At 34.4% G+C, this 18,797-nt stretch overlaps 1 protein-coding gene across 1 annotated transcript in view; it reads right to left on the bottom strand.

Annotated features, from left to right (window-relative positions):
* Rich (Guanine nucleotide exchange factor subunit Rich) overlaps positions 1-18,797 on the bottom strand; it is a 163,860-nt gene that overhangs the window by 67,570 nt on the left and 77,493 nt on the right. The window contains exon 10 of the mRNA XM_089100826.1: positions 14,815-15,110. Within this exon, the coding sequence (XP_088956952.1) occupies positions 14,815-15,110 (296 nt within the window). The remainder of the gene's footprint in view (positions 1-14,814; positions 15,111-18,797) is intronic.

The following is an 18,797-nucleotide window of genomic DNA, read 5'->3' as shown; positions in this document are numbered from 1 at the left end:
TACAGTAGCGAAAAGTCCTATACTCTCCATTGGAAATTTCTGACACAGATCTAAAACCACACAAGCTTCATGACCCCGCCTTCGCGAACACGCAATGGCAAATGTTTTCGATGGAAAACCAAGTAGTAACTGAAACCGCTATGAACCGCTATGAAATGCGTATCATGTTTGGAGAAACATTTTGCTACTGTATATTACCTTTACTGTGATGTTGCGGTAGATGAAGCGAGACTGACACCAGGAATGATGCATGGTAGATACATCAATGTAAAAATCGATTCTCCACCCCAATCTATTCAATCAAAACCTTACTCTTAACCTCTCCAATGAAGTTCCAATTTCCTTTCTATCCTTCTTTATGTTCTCTTCCCACCCTGAACAGGAAAGACCTTAGACCTTTGGCTTTAGACAAAGGGTCTAAAAGGCCAATCAGTCACCCTTCGCAGGCAAAACATCCCTTTCCTTCTGTCGCTTCTTCTCTGTTTTTTTTTTTTCTTTTTTTGCTCTCTATTTTTTGAGCAGGAGTTTTTGAATTTTATTTGCTTAAATGATTAAAAATTTAAAACTTGAAACTCTTGTTTCGTCATCCCCCTCTTTTAAAAGCTTTGGAGCCACTGTGGGGGATTTGTGATTGTGCTACTGAGCAGCATTTTTTTTTTAGATTAGCTCCCTGTTGGTTTTATTCAATTATTTTTGTTTTTTTATTTTGTGTTAAATAAAAATATTGAATCTTGGTTGAAATGCATATCTTATCTATCATCTTAACCTTTCATCCATTATAGACCTAGCACGTGGGATTAGCCATATTTTTCACACAGTTTACTGTTTGAAAAACAGTCAGTCAAACAGGTACCTAGAACATACGTACATTTAAATACATGCTAAATACATTATATTTAGTACATACATACATACTTACTTACTTACTTGCCTACATACATACTTAGATTTGGGTACAGTCAAGTACCTAATGACAAGTAATGAGTAGTCAAGTAATGTCAAGTAATGACAAGTACCCTATCTCCATCAAACAAGTAACTAAAATCTACTTAGATAAGTCCTAGGAAAACCATTTAGTACATCTTCCTTAGTCTTTGGACGCACCCTCATTTCCGAACCGAGCTTCACCGTCATGACCATTGGCTTTCAAAATTCTAATCTTAGTTCGCAAGATTATAATCTTCCTATCCTTCACACTTTCTTCAACTCCAAAAAAAAAAAAAAAAACATTGCTATTCAAATTTTTACAAATTCACTAAATAATTCACCATCTTCACTAATAATACTACCCAAGTAAGTGAAGCTATTCACTTCAAACCTAATATCACTTTTTCACCCTCATTCACACCTAATATAAACGACTCAATCTTCTTAACATTAATTTTCAAAGGTATTCTTGTATCCTGAAATCTCAAACACTCTAAAAACTCATTGATTTTGCCAACATTCTTATCGAGGACACTCAGATCATCTGAATAATAAAAATGTGAAAGTTTTCCCTTCCCATTCAATTCCCTGATTTCATATAGCCTTTGCCAAGTTTTAAGGACAGAGTCCATTGGAATACTCCATACAAATGGGAATAGGACACGAGCTTACACAATTCATAATCCAGTGCTGCTACTATTACTATTAACGACTCAATTTTGCACCAGACCACCTGAGGCCAACACAGCTGCGCACGCTCGTCATCCATCCGAATCTGTTCAAAGCTTGCCTAGTCTTCTCAACCTATCTTTCATTATGTCTCTAGAAATTGGGATAGAACTGCGTTTTTCTTGCAGCTTGCTGTTTGACATAGGTCAGTCAAACGGGCACCTAAAACTATCCGTAGACAATTCTTCTGGAAAACATGTCAAAATTTTCCTCTGCCTTCTGAAATGCCTACGTTTCAGAAGCATATTTCACCGCTGTCATCACTCTAGCTTCTAGTATTCTAGTCTTGGTTGGCATACTTATCTTTCTATTATCCCAATTACTATGTGAAAAAAAAAAAAAAAATACCAAGAGACTTGACTATTCTACTTTTTAAATCTTAACTGCACCCACCATCTTTACTATTAATATTATCCATATACGTGCAGCCATCCACAACTCTGATCTTCTCATTGTCCAGTATCACCGGCTTAGAACCCAACAGCAGTAAGTCCCTGGGACCCCCATTTGATTGAATGTTTTGTGCAATCCTAGTTCGCCTTGGTCACTACTTGGTTCCACACTTGGTGATGCTCTTCAATCATCCAGAGTTGACGTCCTGTACAAGCAATCTCCAGCATATTACCTCTGACTCATTTTATATTTATGCATACAAATATCATACTGAAACGGAGCGCTTATTAATTTGCTTGCCATGGAATTCAACTTAATGTTTCTGCAGTAACTATACTCAACTTTATCACCATTCTTATACAGGGGTTTAATTAAAGTTGGCCTTGAATTCTTAGGTACTTCCGTTTTTTCAAAAGTCAAATTGATACTCTTTAGTAATTTGTGTCCAATTTCGCAGCCACCATAATTCTAAAACTCATTTAGCGCGATATCAGCACCTGAATGATTATTTTACAATCTTGTCAGTGCAATCTCTAATACCTTGCAAAGTAAATCCCTATTCTCTTCCAAACTGTCGGAAGATGTTTTATTCTTTACTATATCATTCCCAGGAATTTTATCGCGGTTTAACTTTAGTACTTTCTTTATCAGTAATCGAGGCCCCGTTCTTACCATTAATTTGCTAGATTGCAGCTACCACTGCAACCCCGGTAAGACAAGTCCAGACTGACTGCTTCCTCCCAACTTTTAAACATCCCACTGTAATATCTGACTATCGTCTGGCTGCACCTTCCAGATACTTAACTTTATCCATGGCCTGACTCAAACAATAATGTCTTACCGTGACTCACCAATACTCTTACCACTTTGACTCATGCAATAATATCTGCATATTAGATTTGCATATAAATTGTAGTAGGGGTTCGTTTTTGGGGAAACACGTAAATAAGGTAATACATAACGCTAAATAATGCTAATAACGCTTAATCACACTAATAACGCTTAAGCAGAACAACGTTCTACATTTTCAAATGTATTATCATAGGCAGCCCGATCGTGCTGCCTAAGTAAAGAACGATGTTGGCACAATGTATTATTTATTTAATTTTTTTTCTTTAGACCAGGGCACTTCGTATCGAAGGAGTTGTCGTACAAACTTGGAAAAGGGCTCATTCATTTGGAAATTGAGTGGCTTGTGCCCTTTTTAATAGTCGAAAGTGATTGGAAGGCAACTGACACCCCTTTCGCGCACACCATTTCCCCAAACACATCCAATCATAATTTTGAGATTGCCATTTTGTTCAACGTAGTTGGAAGTTTTGGAAATTAGGTCTTTAATGATGACAACCTCCCCCCAGCCCTCAGGGCAAGGGTTGTAAGTTATGCCCTTGGTGCATATAAGGTTGTTATTGAAAGGGTTATCGTAAAAACTTCAAAATGGACTTATCTGATTGGAAATTGAAATAGCTAGTGCCCTTTTTAATAGTCAAAAGTGATTGGAAGGCAACTAACACCCCTTCCACGCCCACCATTTATCCAAACACATCCAATCAAAATTTTGAGATAGCCATTCTGTTCAAAGTAGTTGAAAGGTCTAGAAATTATATATTTGAGGATGACACTCCCCTCACAGCCCTCCAGGTAAGGGTTGCAAGTTATGCCCTGGGGGCATATAAGACTTTTATTGAAAGCTTTGTCGTAAAAACTTGAAAAAGGTCTCATTCGATTGGAAATTCAAAGGGCTAGTGCCTTTTTTAATAGTCGAAAGTGATTTGAGGGCAACTAGCCCCCCTCTCACGCCCACCTTTTCTCCAAACACATCCAATCAAAATTTTTAAATAGCCATTTTGTTCAACGTAGTTAAGAGTTTCGAAATTAGGTCTTTGAGGATGATAACCCCCTCAGAGCCCTCGGGGTAAGGGTTGTATGTTATGCCCTGGGGGCATATAAGGTTTTTATAGATAGTGATGTTGTAGAAACTTGAAAAAAGGCTCATTCGATTGGAAATTAGAAGGGCTTGTGCCCTTTTTAATAGTCAAAAGTGATAGGAGGATAACTAACACCCCTCTCACGCCCACCATTTCCACAAACACATCCAATCAATATTTTGAGATATCCATTTTGTTCGACGTAGTTAAAAAGTCCAGAAATTATGTTTTTGAGGATGAAATTCCCCCCAAAACCCTTAGGGCAAGGGTTGTAAGTTATGCCCTGGGGGCATACAAGGTTTTTTTTATAGAAAGGGTCGTACAAACTTCAAAAAGGAATAATTCGATTGGAAATTGAAACGGCTAGTACCCTTTTTAATAGTCGGAAGTGATTGGAGGGCAAGTAACCCCCTCTCACGCCCACCATTTCCCCAAACACATCCAATCAAAATTTTGAGAAAGCCATTTTGTTCAATGTAGATGAAAGTTCTGGAAATTATGTCTTTGAGGATGACAACCCCCTCACAGCCCTCAGGGCAAGGGTTGTAAGTTATGCCCTGGGCCATATAAGGTTTTTATAGAAAGCGTTGTCGAAGAAGCTTCAAACAGGGCTCATTCGATTGGTAATTGAAAAGGATAGTGCTTTTTTTAATCGTCGGAAGCTATCGGAGGGCAACTAACCCCCCTCTCACGCCCACCATTTCCCCAAACACATCCTATCAATAGCAATTTTCTTCAACGTAGTTGAAAATTCTGGAAATTAGGTTTTTGAGGATGACCCCCCCCCCCCGCCCTCAGGGCAAGGGTTGTAAGTTATGCCCTGGTGGTATATAAGGTTTTTATTGAAAGTTTTGTCGTAGAAACTTCAAAAGGGCTCATTACGATTAGAAATTGAAAGGGCTAGTACCTTTTTTAATAATCGAAAGTGATTGAGGAGCAACTAACGCCCCTCTCACGCCCACCATTTCCCCAAACACATCCAATCAAAATTTTGAGATAGCCATTTTGTTTAACACAGTTGAAAGTTCTGGAAATTAGGTCTTTGAGGACGACAACCCCCTCACAGCTCTCAGGGCAAGGGTTGTAATTTATGCTCTGGAGGCATATAAGGTGTTTATAGAAAGCGTTGTCGTAGAAACCCAAAAGGGTCTATTCGATTGGAAATTGAAAGGGCTAGTGCCCTTTTTAATAGTCCAAAGTGATTGGAAGGCTTGACTTTTTTATGATAAAGATCGATGAGGGTACAATGGTTTTTTTTTTTTTTTTTTTTTTTTTTTTTTTTTTTTTTTAGACCAGGGCACATCGTGTCTAAGGAGTCGTCGTAGGAATTCGAAAAGGGCTCATTCAATTGAAAAGGCTAATGCCCTTTTTAATAGTCAAAAATCATTGGAGGACAACTAGTCCCCTTCCCACACCCACCCTCCAATTTGCCCATTATGTTTAACAACTAAATGTTGCCTTAATATATTACATTAAAATGCACTGTGTTAATGCTAATTCCCAATAAGGCATCCCAGCAGGATTCCAAGAACGACTGAGGGTATTATGTTCAAACTTTCGGGGCTACTTCTGCTCTTAAAATTTAACCAAATCAAAATAGCGTAATTGTATCCAAGCTATCATCTGGATCTGGAAGATGCAGCTAGACGGCATAATGGTAAAATATTGTACTGGTACGTTAACAAACTGAGAGGGAGTAGTCAATCCGGACTTGGCCCAGTTAAAGATAGGAATGGGGTCGCAACTAGCAATAAGGAAAAAACTAAAGAGAGATGGGCCAAACATTTTGAGAAATTGCTTAACCGAGATAGAGTTGCAGGAAATAATATAGAGGAAAATGAAAACGTTTGTGATACTTTGGATGTGAAGGAAAATTTGTTTTGTGAGGAGAAATTAGCAACAGTACTAAAAGCATTAAAGAATAATAAGGCTCCAGGTGCTGATAGGGTGGTAAATGAGTTTCTTAAATATGGTGGCTCTGAGGTCAGAAATAAGTTATTGAAGATTATGAATATGATTTTTGAAAAAGGGGAAGTACCTAACGATTTTAGGGAAACCTTAATTAAGCCACTTTATAAGAAAGGTGATAAAAGTCAGTGTGGTAATTATCGAGGCATTAGTCTGGTCTCTGTAGGTAGTAAATTACTTAGTTATATGATACTTTTTAGACTGAGAGATGCCGTAGACAAAGTTTTAAGAGAAGAGCAGTGCGGCTTTTGAAAAGGTAGAGGATGTGTCGACCAAATTTTTACTCTTAGGCTAATAATTGAGAAGTGCCTGAGTTTTCAAACACCTTTGGTCCTCAGCTTTATAGATTATGAGCAAGGGTTCGATTCTGTTGATAGAAGAGCTTTAGTAAAGGTTTTATCCTTGTATGGTATACCAGACAAATACATTAAGGTGATTAGTGCTATGTACGGGAATAACACTGCTGCGGTTAAGGTAGGGAATGAGGTTAGCAGCTGGTTCTGTATTAAATCAGGAGTTAAGCAGGGCTGTGTTCTATCCCCCTTTATATGGATTATTTTGATGGACTTTGTTTTAAGGAACACAGGATAGACAATGAGAGACAAGAAAATCAAACGGAGAGGAAAAAGTCTTCTAGACTTAGATTATGCTGATGATTTAAGCATCCTAGATCATATTGTGAGCAAAATGCATGAAGTTTTAGAGGTTTTGCTAGATCAGGGTGCTAGAATCGGTTTGAAAATTAATGTTAGGAAGACTAAGTCACTAATGCTAGGAATAAGTGAAGATGATAAGGTGACGTTGGGTAATGATAAGATTGATCAGGTGGGCAGCTTCACTTACCTTGGTAGTATGATTAGTAAAGATGGTGGGAGCAGTGAAAATGTTAAAAATAGAATAGCCAAGGCTCAGTTTGTTTTTTCACAGTTAAAAAACGTCTGGAAGAATAGGAAGATAAGTCTGAAAACCAATATTAAAATATTAGACGCTACAGTGATGACAATGGTAAAATAAGGTTCTGAAGCATGGACACTCCAAAAAGCGGATGAAGACTTGCTAGATTTTTTCCAGAGAAATTGCTTAAGGATGGTTATGGGTACCCGGGTGACTGACCATATTTCAAACAATAGGCTGTACGAAAGGTGTGGTTCAATACCGCTCTCTAGGGCTATAATGAAAGCAAGGTTGTGGTGGTTAGGGCACGTTGTGCGGATGAAGGATGAAAGATTGCCGAAGATTGTTCTTTTCGGCCAATCATCTAGGGCTAAAAGGAAAGCAGGTCGTCCCCGTCTGTGGTGGGAGGACGTCATAAAGAAAGATTTAAAGGAAATGGGAACTTCGTGGGCGGGTGTAAAAAGGGAGGCTTTGAAAAGATTGGGGTGGAGGAGGAGCGTGCGTAGCTGTGTTGGCCTCAGGCGGCTTGGTGCTGCGGTGAGTTATTAGTAGTAGTAGTAGTATCAAAGAATGTAAACAGATTTTTTTGCGAATAGTATCAAGTTTTCTATTTCAACTAGAGGAGGTATGAACTAAATTAAACACTACTATTTTTTTCCAGATTTAAAAAGGCTGTAGGTTGTTAAAAATTGCTGAAAATTTTTCTTCAGCATACAAATAGCAGGCCAAACTATAAAGTCTTAAAAAAACGAAAAGATTTAAAGTATTATTTTCTTTTTCCTTGAAAAGACTATGTCATTATAAAACGAACAGAAATTAATTAAAAAAAAAACTTTTTCCACAAAATAAGTTTTTATCGGAAAAGTAAAGAACTCCATTAAACCAAAAATGAGCAAAAATAAAATCAAATAATCTACCATACGTGAAACTTCCACAAAACAGCATCGATAAATAAATGAATCCCCAAAACGAACAGATATTACAATAAATAACCAAGTCAAACTCAAAACGAGCAGAAATTAACATGAGTAGGGATCAATACCCCTAGGCTTCCCAAGGTCAGAACATAATTTGCGCTTTACTGAAAAAACTACAAATGAATGTGCATTGTCAGTTTAATATACATATACTGATATTTAGTAATCAAAATATTAATTTTATTTGATTTATTAAAGTTATAAAAGTAAAAACATTTATATTTTTCAGTAAAGTGCAAATTTTGTTCTGGCCTTGGGAAGGCATAGGGGTTTTGAGCCCAACCTATGTTAATTTCTGCTCGTTTGAATTACAAATGGCTACTTTGATTGAATGTTTTTGGGAAAATGGTGGGCGTGAGAGGGGGGTTAATGACTCTCCACTCACTTTCGACTATTAAAAAGGGCAATTTCAATTTCCAATCAAATGCAACTTTTCAGAAATTCCTATGACCGCGCGTTTTATAAAAACCATTTTTTACCCCAGATCATAGTTAACCGCTCTCTTCCTGAGTATTATGGGGGGTTGCACCATGTAAGACCTCCTGTTCCGGGTTGCAAACTATATTTATTAAACTGTCGAAAGTTTGATTAGGTGTGTTTGGGGAAAACGTGGGCGTGAGAGGGGGGTTAGTTGCCCTCCAATCACTTTCGACTATTAAAAGGGCACTAGCTCTTTGAATCCAATCGAATGAGCCTTTTTTGAAGTTTATACAACGACGCCTTCTATAAAAACCTTATATTACCCCAGGGCATAACTTACAACCCTTGCCCTGATTGCTGTGGCAGAGTGTCCTCCTCAAAAACATAATTTTTATCTGGAAATCAACTTTGCTGAACAAAATGGCTATCTCAAAATTTTTCATTGGATGTGTTTCGGGAAATGGAGGGCGTGGAAGGGGTGTTAGTTGCCTTCCAATCACTTTCGACTATTCAAAAGGGCACAAGCCACTCAAATTTCCAATTGAATAAGCCCTTTTCCAAGTTTTTATGACAACTTATTCGATGCGAAGTGCCCAGCTCTAAAGGAAAAAATAATAAATAATATTTTGTGCTAACATCGTTTTTATATGCCGACAGGGCATAACTTAAAACCCCTGCCCTGAGGGTTGTGGGGGAGTATCCTCCTCAAAAACATATTTTCTATCTGGAAATCAACTACGCTGAACAAATTAATTGACTTTAAAATGAGCCCTAAAACTGCTCTCTTTGACGTGTTAGTTCCTCGCTAGCAGTTACAAAACAAAATTCAGAAAAAAAGAGGGCACATCAGTGCTACTTAAGCAAAAAATAGATTTTCCTTGTCGATCAAGATCTGGGTCTGTAGATTTCCTTTAAGGGACTCTCGACGTTGGCAATTCGAATGGTATACTATTCTTTTCAATACAACACCATTTTTTAAGGGTTTCTCGTTGTTTTTCAAAATCCTTAAATCTGTTTTTTTTTTTTCAAAACAGAGTTATACTATTAAGACAAATCGAAATATTAGTTACCATTCCTAAATTTGCAAAAAATGGCAATCTTTTTTTCATTAAACACCTTTTTAAACGCATTTTAAATTTTTGGTTACTATGGGCTGTCGTTCGTTCTTTATTAGGTTGCAATTATCGCTGCAATTGTGATGCAGTTGCCATAGAGATGAAAGAGGCAGTCTTTAGAGGACAAAATCTTCTGATGTCGAAAAGGATTTACCTTTTTAGACTTCGTAGAGAAATCGTGTTTAGAAAGCGTCTTACGATACATAATTTGTCTAACTTTAGTTTGGTTCATGACATTATTAGGAAGACATTACACTATACTACGTCACAAACTAAACGTCATAGATAAATCTATCAAGGATTTTTTTGTCTATTGATGAGGGAAAATAATTTATATTTTTGATTATTAGTAAAATCATCAGTTGAAAAAAAACTTAATACTTCAAAGCAAGTTTCCCATAAAATTCTTTAAATAATTGCTAAATGATTTGTTCAAAATAACAATTGAATAATGGCCCTAGTCTTACAAAGCATTCGAGAATTAAAAAAACATCATAGAGACTTTCAATCATGATTCCAAACAACTCAATACTTCTCCATATTTATGCTTCTCAGGGAAATCTGCCCGAATGTAAACAGCTAGTTTCATCTGATGTAAATATAAATGCTTTAGGATATAACAATGAAAAGGCTTTACACAGAGCTGTGGCCTGCAAGCATCATTTCATGGTTAAATACCTCCTAGAAAACGGGGTAAATCCAAATACAAGGACTATTCTAGGTCAGACAGTGTTGCACCATGCTGCAGAACAAGGAAGTCTTAAAATGTGTCAGTTCCTTCTGTCATCAGGAGCTATAATAGATATTTTAGACAATTTGATGAAAACGCAGCCTGGCAGTCAGTGCAGCCTGGAGAGAAACCCGTTTCGACGTGATGAAATATCTTCTTGAAAATGGAGCAAATGCGAATGCAATGAATGCTGGAGAAGAGACGGCTTTACATCAGGCTGCTAGACAAGGCAGACTTTGTCAGCTACTTGTCTCTTTTGGTGCAGAAACAAATAGTTCAAGTGGTTACCATGGATCACCTTTCTATTTAGCTGAACTTGGAAATCATTTTTGTGTGGCTAGATACCTTCTTGAAAATGGAGCAAAAACAAATGTTTAGGATCGCATTACGAAAGCTTTTAATGGTGCTCTAAAATAGAACCAACTTGATATCCTTCAGCAGCCATAACGTCTCGGATAATGGTGCAAATGGCAGCCATAATGTCTCGGATAATGGTGCAAATGGCAGCCTTGATATTTGTAAGCTAATAGTTGTGAACACGGCAACCTTAATATTTGTGAAATAATAGTGTCATCAAGGAGTCTAAAAAACTATTAGACTATTTGGGAAAAAGATGAAGCAGTTTCTGCAACTAAGATGAGCGTAATAGCTATGAATCCTTGAAGCAAAATAGCTTTACATCATACGACTTGACGGGACTGACTTGAAAAACCTCATAATTTTCAGCAAGTTGCCAAATTACATCCGATTATAGCAGAGAGCCTGACAACCTTAATATTTGTGAGCTAGGAGTTTCACCAAGGACTCCAGATTTTTAGATTATTCAGAAAATATTCCAAAAATTTCTGCAAAAAAGGATGGATCCAAATGTTAAGAATGATCGAGGCGAAACAGCTTTACGGCAGACATATTGGCCAGTCACTTGTCTCCAATGGTACTGAAATATTTCAAGCAGTTATTTATATTTTACGAAGTCCTCCAAGTGTCCTGGTCTTCGAGATGACACTTCTATAAATTCGATCTCTAACCCTAAAATTTGAATGAGTCAAAGGCTAAAATCATCGGCTTTTAATATAGTTCTCCTTGTTGTTAAGACTTACAATCACCGCGTAAAGTTTATCGGGTTTACCAAGATGACTGCATCAATTTTTTTCCAAACACAATCATTCCAAAAAAGCAAAAATATGATTTCAGGTCTTGATTACAAAAACCTTCTTTTGTGGTGACGCTTTCTAATTAAGTCAAATTTGGAATTTAGAAAAAAAAAACCTCGAATATTCCCAGCTGGTACGCCCCATTAGTCAGGTCCTAGCCTAAGGCACGCTACCAAAGTTTATTTACCTTAGGACCACAGGTATCTCCCCAATAAAGGGAGAAATAGAGGCATCAACTACAACTTCACCCTGATGCCTTAAAATTACTTTACCACACTTTTATTTAAAGTATCCTTTTGAAAGTTATTTCGTGGGGAGGGTTTCCATGCAGGGAGTAGGGGATTACCCGGCATTATTTGAAAAACAGTCCAAAATTAAAGCGATTTTTTAAACTCAAAAGCACGGAGCAAGTACCCGGATTGACGATCCGGGTTTCACGGTATGATTCCAGCTGCCGCAATGTTGGGTGACATGCTTGCTAGCTGCATCTGTAAAAAAGAAACCCAACTGAAACGCCAATTGGTCGCCCTATGCGCCATCAATGGCTCTGAAGGATCTATGTCCCTTATTAATGCTTACAAAAGGTACTAGATAAATCGATTTCCTTTCAAATTAGCCCTTAAAAAGCTGTCTACATTTTTTCAATGCCCTGCTGGCAGTAAAGAAAAAGTGATTTTCATTGTTGTTCGATATATGGTACTGCAACTTTCCTGTATAGGGTTTTCGGCAATAGTGACACCAATGGTATTCTTTTTATTTCGACCCAGGGCTTTTTTCGAGGTGTTTCATACTACTTTCCGAGTTCCCACAAATTTATTTTAAAAATAACATTTTATCTACAAGTCTAACAAAAATATTAGTTTCCTGAATCAACTTTGATCACGTCGTCTTCCGTCTTTATACATTAATTTCCCGAAAAACTGATGGATGAGAGGGGGGATTCTAAGATGAAGACTATGTATTGGAACTTTAGAGGCAATGGGCCTCGATCCAGGGATAGTGGGTCCACCCTCATCTTGACTGAAAGATCTTAAGCCGAACTGGCCAGCCATGACAAAATATCAACAGAGAGAAAATCTCAATAAAAAAAAACAACAAACGGGACTGTTGCCAGTGGAGAGAAAAGACGAAAAATGTAAAACAACGCGGTTATTTCGCCTGTATCAAAACAAGGCGTCTTCAGCACAGGAGAAACACAAGAAGAACAAGATAAAAAACGAAACTAAAACTAGAAACAAATAAAACCACCACCAAAAATATACAATTGGCGCAAACTAATCCACGAGGGGAAAAGCAGCTAGTAGAGTTACTTCAGTGAGAACAGTTGCTTTGGAGTTCAACAACCACAATTTTGTTGCTTGGTCATTCTTACTTAACGAAATTTATGGCCTTCTCCTAGAGCCTAGCTCCCAGATTCCTTTGGAATCTTTTTTATATCTTGGTGTGCCTTATGGACCAACTTAAGCTCTATACAGTGTTTCTATTTCTAAAGCAGTTAAAAGTAGAATAGCGTCTAGTTTCGGGGCAGTAATTCGTCTTCGCGAATTTCTTTCTCGGAAATCACTGGCTCGGGTATATAATACTGTCGCTTTGCCTCAGATTTTAGTTTTTTCCTCGCTTCTCCCGTTTTTTAGAATTAGTAATATTGCGCATGTAAAAATCACCTTTTTTAATTTTGCTAAGTTCCTTCGCCACTTTTCTAAATCTGAATTAATTACTTTTTTAACGAATACATATAAAATGAAAAACCCTGTTCATGTTTTGGAGAAAAAGCAAAAGAAATTTTTATCGAAATTACCTCTTTTTTCTCATAATTTATATAAAGCTGCGTATGAAGCTTTTTTTTTTTTTTTGATTTATTTATTAACCATTGAGTGAAGTGTTAATTTTTTAAGTGTTAGTTTATTAATTATTGAATGAATTGTTAATTTGTGTGGTAAGTTTGATTGAAGGCCTTTGTGTAATTGTTGTTATATAGTTTAAAAGAATTTTTTGGCCTGTTGATTAGCGGTTTTTTTTTTTTTTTTTTTTTTTTTTTTTTTTTTTACTCTTCGTATTTGGAGGAAATAAAAAATTTGAATTGAATTGAATACCTCAAAAGAACAAATCCCGCTGACCAAAAATTAAGGACAAAGAACAGCAGCAAAACTTTCGTTAGCTGACCAATGAGGTCGCGTAGTACAGGCGCTATGTTTAGTTAGGGGCAAGTCAACCGACACTCCCCTATTGCCCCTGAATTCCTCTAGGTATGCATTTGAAGCTAGGAGGACCTTTTGCTTGTCTTACAGAGAAACGGCCTCGCCACAAACTAAACAACAGCAATTACCGAGACTTGAGCTGACGACCCTTCACTTGTGAGATTGGTATGGTAACCATTCGGGCAGGACGGATCAGGATTCAAGAGCAACAGAAAAGAAGATAAATTAGAATTTCATCCCCTCAAAAATTAGAATCACTGTAGGACCCGGTTTTGGATTCCGGCGATGACATTATGCGAAAGCAGCTCCATAGCAATTCAAACAAGAGGAAGAAGAAGCTAAGAAGGTTTAGTTTCCATTCAAGAATGGAGTTGGTTTTCAGAATCAGTATATTTTAATATTTGAATGATCGGGCACGAAAAGCGTGGTCAAATTTAGCAAAATAGTTCCTTTTTCATAATTCAACGTGGCAACACCGAAGAAAATGTGATACTGCCCTACACACATAATAATTTTGACAAAACCAAAAGAGAAATATTAGAAAATCGCAGTATTAAGCTATGAATAGAATGGTATAAATAATTAGAAGATAATAGATATAATATAATTCGAATATAATTTGATAATTTTATTATATATATATATATAATTGACTAAAATAATGGTTAATTCCAAAAATGACAAGAAATTTATTTTTTAATGCTGGATTTTTTTTTCATAAGCCATTATAACCATCCCCACACTAAAATAAACTAGAACACACAGTAAATGCTGAAACTTATAAAAAAAATAAGAAGAAACCGAAGGCTTGTCCCTCCAGACTAGTTTTTTAAACTAATCTCCTTGTGCAGTTATTCATTTTTTGATAGTAGAGGCCGGCAAATTTAAAAAAAAAGAAATATGGATGATACTTAACATAATTTACAGTCTTGTCTCAGAGCCTAGCTTAATACCTCAAAAGCCCTAATTCAGCGGACTGCAAGCTAAGAATAAATAATTTTTTAGATCACACTACCATCCATTTACAATTGAAATGAAAATATATTATAAATGGGTAATTTTTTTTAATAAGACAGTGAAAACTAAAAACTAATGATAAAATTCCACAAAAAACATAAACAAAAACTAAAGAAAGTTTTCCTTCCGCTTTTTTGTAAAGTGTTCGTTGTGTTTTCCTTTATGTGTTTTTCTTATGTTATAGGTTTTATTATTATTAACTGTGTTACTGAAAAATTTAACCTGTCTTTAATATAATGAATTAATAAATTTGAATAAATTTATTTATGCTTCAAACCCATTGGCCATGGCAAAAAATTTTCGTTTCAATTGTACAAGTTAAGGATGTACAATCAACAGAAAAGAAGAAATGTTAGCATCTCACCCCCTCTTCACTGCCTTCTTGTGCCTTATAGACAACAGCACCAGCATCTTTTCTTGGTTGCAGAAGCAGCACCCTTCCGCAAATATTCAGCAGAATACTATAAACCTCTTCATCACTTACTTCAGGGGTCAGTCTTCCCCTTTCGAGTAGGATTTCATTGTGGGAGTCGTCCGAGCTTGAGAATTTTTGAAATTCGGCAGTCAGAGATGATAGAGAAACAGAGATCAAGCAGGCTGGGTGGAAGTTCCAGTCTCTGAAATCAATGGTTCGTAGTTTTATCAGATCTATATTGATCCCTAAAATAGCAAAGGAATTATCGGAAACTAAATTACAGTCATATATGTAAATAATTTATAATTTAAAACACGTTTAATTAGAAAAAAATGCCAGATAAACAAAGAAACGGCACTTTTAAAGGGGTAGAAATTCAAATTTTTAAAGGGATGAAATTCAAATGAATGGTAACCAATTTGGTCTAACTTCATTGATCTCTACAATAGTAAGAGGTACACATTGTCAATTAACCAAAATCATTAGATAATCGTACAGTAGTCTATTATTAAAACATAATAATGCATGTCACAAAAGTAAATATTTAAGTATGGTTTAGGTGTTTAAAGTAAGTTTAGGCAGTGTATAGAAGACACAAAATCATAATAGCATATTATTCTAAACACAATTAATTAGAGAATAGCTGCAAGAAGAGTACAAAATATTATTTTTCAAGGGGTGTTAATTAGATTCAATCAGTTAAATTGAAATTAATGTTGCTTAATTTGATTAAAAATATATTAATCCTAAAAATATTTTTGAAACATATTGGTGCATGTCATAGAAGTAAGTACCTAAGTTAGTTTTAAGTGTTTAAACTACATTTAAGTAGTGTGTAAACATATATTGAACCTAAACATATTTTTTAAACATATTAGTGCATGTCATAGAAGTAAGTACCTAAGTTAGTTTTAAGTGTTTAAACTACATTTAAGTAGTGTGTAAACATATATTGAACCTAAACATATTTTTAAAACTTATTGGTGCAAGTCATAGAAGTAAGTACCTAAGTTAGTTTTAAGTGTTTAAACTACATTTTAGTAGTGTGTAAACATATATTTAACCTAAACATATTTTTGAAACATATTAGTGCATGTCATAGAAGTAAGTACCTAAGTTAGTTTTAAGTGTTTAAACTACATTTAAGTAGTGTGTAAACATATATTAAACCTAAACATATTTTTGAAATATATTAGTGCATGTCATAGAATTAAGTAACTAAGTTAGTTTTAAGTGTTTAAACTACATTTAAGTAGTGTGTAAACATATTGAACCTAAACATATTTTTGAAACATATCAGTGCATGTCATAGAAGTAAGTACCTAAGTTAGTTTTAACTGTTTAAACTACATTTAAGTAGTTTGTAAACATATATTGAACCTAAACATATTTTTGAAACATATTAGTGCATGTCATAGAAGTAAGTACCTAAGTTAGTTTTAAGTGTTTAAACTACAATTAAGTAGAGTGTAAACATATATTGAACCTAAACATATTTTTGAAACATATTAGTGCATGTCATAGAAGTAAGCACCTAAGTTAGTTTTAAGTGTTTAAACTACATTTAAGTAGTCTGTAAACATATATTGAACCAAAGCATATTTTTGAAACATATTAGTGCATGTCATAGAAGTAAGTACCTAAGTTAGTTTTAAGTGTTTAAACTACATTTAAGTAGTGTGTAAACATATTGAACCTAAACATATTTTTGAAACATATCAGTGCATGTCATAGAAGTAAGTACCTAAGTTAGTTTTAAGTGTTTAAACTACATTTAAGTAGTGTGTAAACATATATTGAACCAAAACATATTTTTGAAACATATTAGTGCATCTCATAGAAGTAAGTACCTAAGTTAGTTTTAAGTGTTTAAACTACATTTAAGTAGAGTGTAAACATATATTGAACCTAAACATATTTTTGAAACATATTAGTGCATCTCATAGAAGTAAGAACCTAGGTTAGTTTTAAGTGTTTAAACTACATTTAAGAAGAGTGTAAACATATATTGAACCTAAACATATTTTTGAAACATATTAGTGCATGTCATAGAAGTAAGTACCTAAATTAGTTTTAATTGTTTAAACTAAATTTAAGTAGTGTGTAAACAAATATTGAACATAGACATATTTTTGAAACATATTAGTGCATGTCATAGAAGTTAGTACCTAAGTTAGTTTTAAGTGTTTAAACTACATTTAAGTAGTGTGTAAACATATATTGAACCTAAAAATATTTTTGAAACATATTAGTGCATGTCATAGAAGTAAGTACGTAAGTTAGTTTTAAGTGTTTAAACTACATTTAAGTAGTGTGTAAACATATATTGAACCTAAAAATATTTTTAAAACATATTAGTGCATGTCATAGAAGTAAGAACCTAAGTTAGTTTTAAGTGTTTAAACTACATTTAAGTAGTCTTTAAACATATATTGAACCAAAACATATTTTTGAAACATATTAGTGCATGTCATAGAAGTAAGTACCTAAGTTAGTTTTAAGTGTTTAAACTACATTTAAGTAGTGTGTAAACATATTGAACCTAAACATATTTTTGAAACATATCAGTGCATGTCATAGAAGTAAGTACCTAAGTTAGTTTTAACTGTTTAAACTACACTTAAGTAGTGTGTAAACATATATTGAACCTAAACATATTTTTGAAACATATTAGTGCATGTCATAGAAGTAAGTACCTAAGTTAGTTTTAAGTGTTTAAACTACATTTAAGTAGTGTGTAAACATATATTGAACCAAGACATATTTTTGAAACATATTAGTGCATGTCATAGAAGTTAGTACCTAAGTTAGTTTTAAGTGTTTAAACTACATTTAAGTAGTGTGTAAACATATATTGAACCTAAAAATATTTTTGAAACATATTAGTGCATGTCATAGAAGTAAGTACGTAAGTTAGTTTTAAGTGTTTAAACTACATTTAAGTAGTGTGTAAACATATATTGAACCTAAACATATTTTTGAAACATATTAGTGCATGTCATAGAAGTAAGAACCTAAGTTAGTTTTAAGTGTTTAAACTACATTTAAGTAGTCTGTAAACATATATTGAACCAAAACATATTTTTGAAACATATTAGTGCATGTCATAGAAGTAAGTACCTAAGTTAGTTTTAAGTGTTTAAACTACATTTAAGTAGTGTGTAAACATATTGAACCTAAACATATTTTTGAAACATATCAGTGCATGTCATAGAAGTAAGTACCTAAGTTAGTTTTAAGTGTTTAAACTACATTTAAGTAGTGTGTAAACATATATTGAACCTAAAAATATTTTTGAAACATATTAGTGCATGTCATAGAAGTAATTACGTAAGTTAGTTTTAAGTGTTTAAACTACATTTAAGTAGTGTGTAAACATATATTGAACCTAAACATATTTTTAAAACATATTAGTGCATGTCATAGAAGTAAGCACCTAAGTTAGTTTTAAGTGTTTAAACTACATTTAAGTAGTCTGTAAACATATATTGAACCAAAACATATTTTTGAAACATATTAGTGCATGTCATAGAAGTAAGTACCTAAGTTAGTTTTAAGTGTTTAAACTACATTTAAGTAGTGTGTAAACATATTGAACCTAAACATATTTTTGAAACATATCAGTGCATGTCATAGAAGTAAGTACCTAAGTTAGTTTTAACTGTTTAAACTACATTTAAGTAGTGTGTAAACATATATTGAACCTAAACATATTTTTGAAAAATATTAGTGAATCTCATAGAAGTAAGTACCTAAGTTAGTTTTAAGTGTTTAAACTACATTTAAGTAGTGTGTAAACATATATTGAACCTAAACATATTTTTGAAACATATTAGTGCATGTCATAGAAGTAAGTACCTAAGTTAGTTTTAAGTGTTTAAACTACATTTAAGTAGTCTGTAAACATATATTGAACCAAAGCATATTTTTGA

Source organism: Artemia sp. Qi Xiang Cuo, chromosome 14 (genome assembly GCF_049724085.1).
Source record: "Artemia sp. Qi Xiang Cuo chromosome 14, ASM4972408v1, whole genome shotgun sequence".
In the NCBI taxonomy this organism is placed as follows: Eukaryota; Metazoa; Arthropoda; class Branchiopoda; order Anostraca; family Artemiidae; genus Artemia; species Artemia sp. Qi Xiang Cuo.
This window is presented reverse-complemented; position numbering and strand designations above follow the sequence as displayed.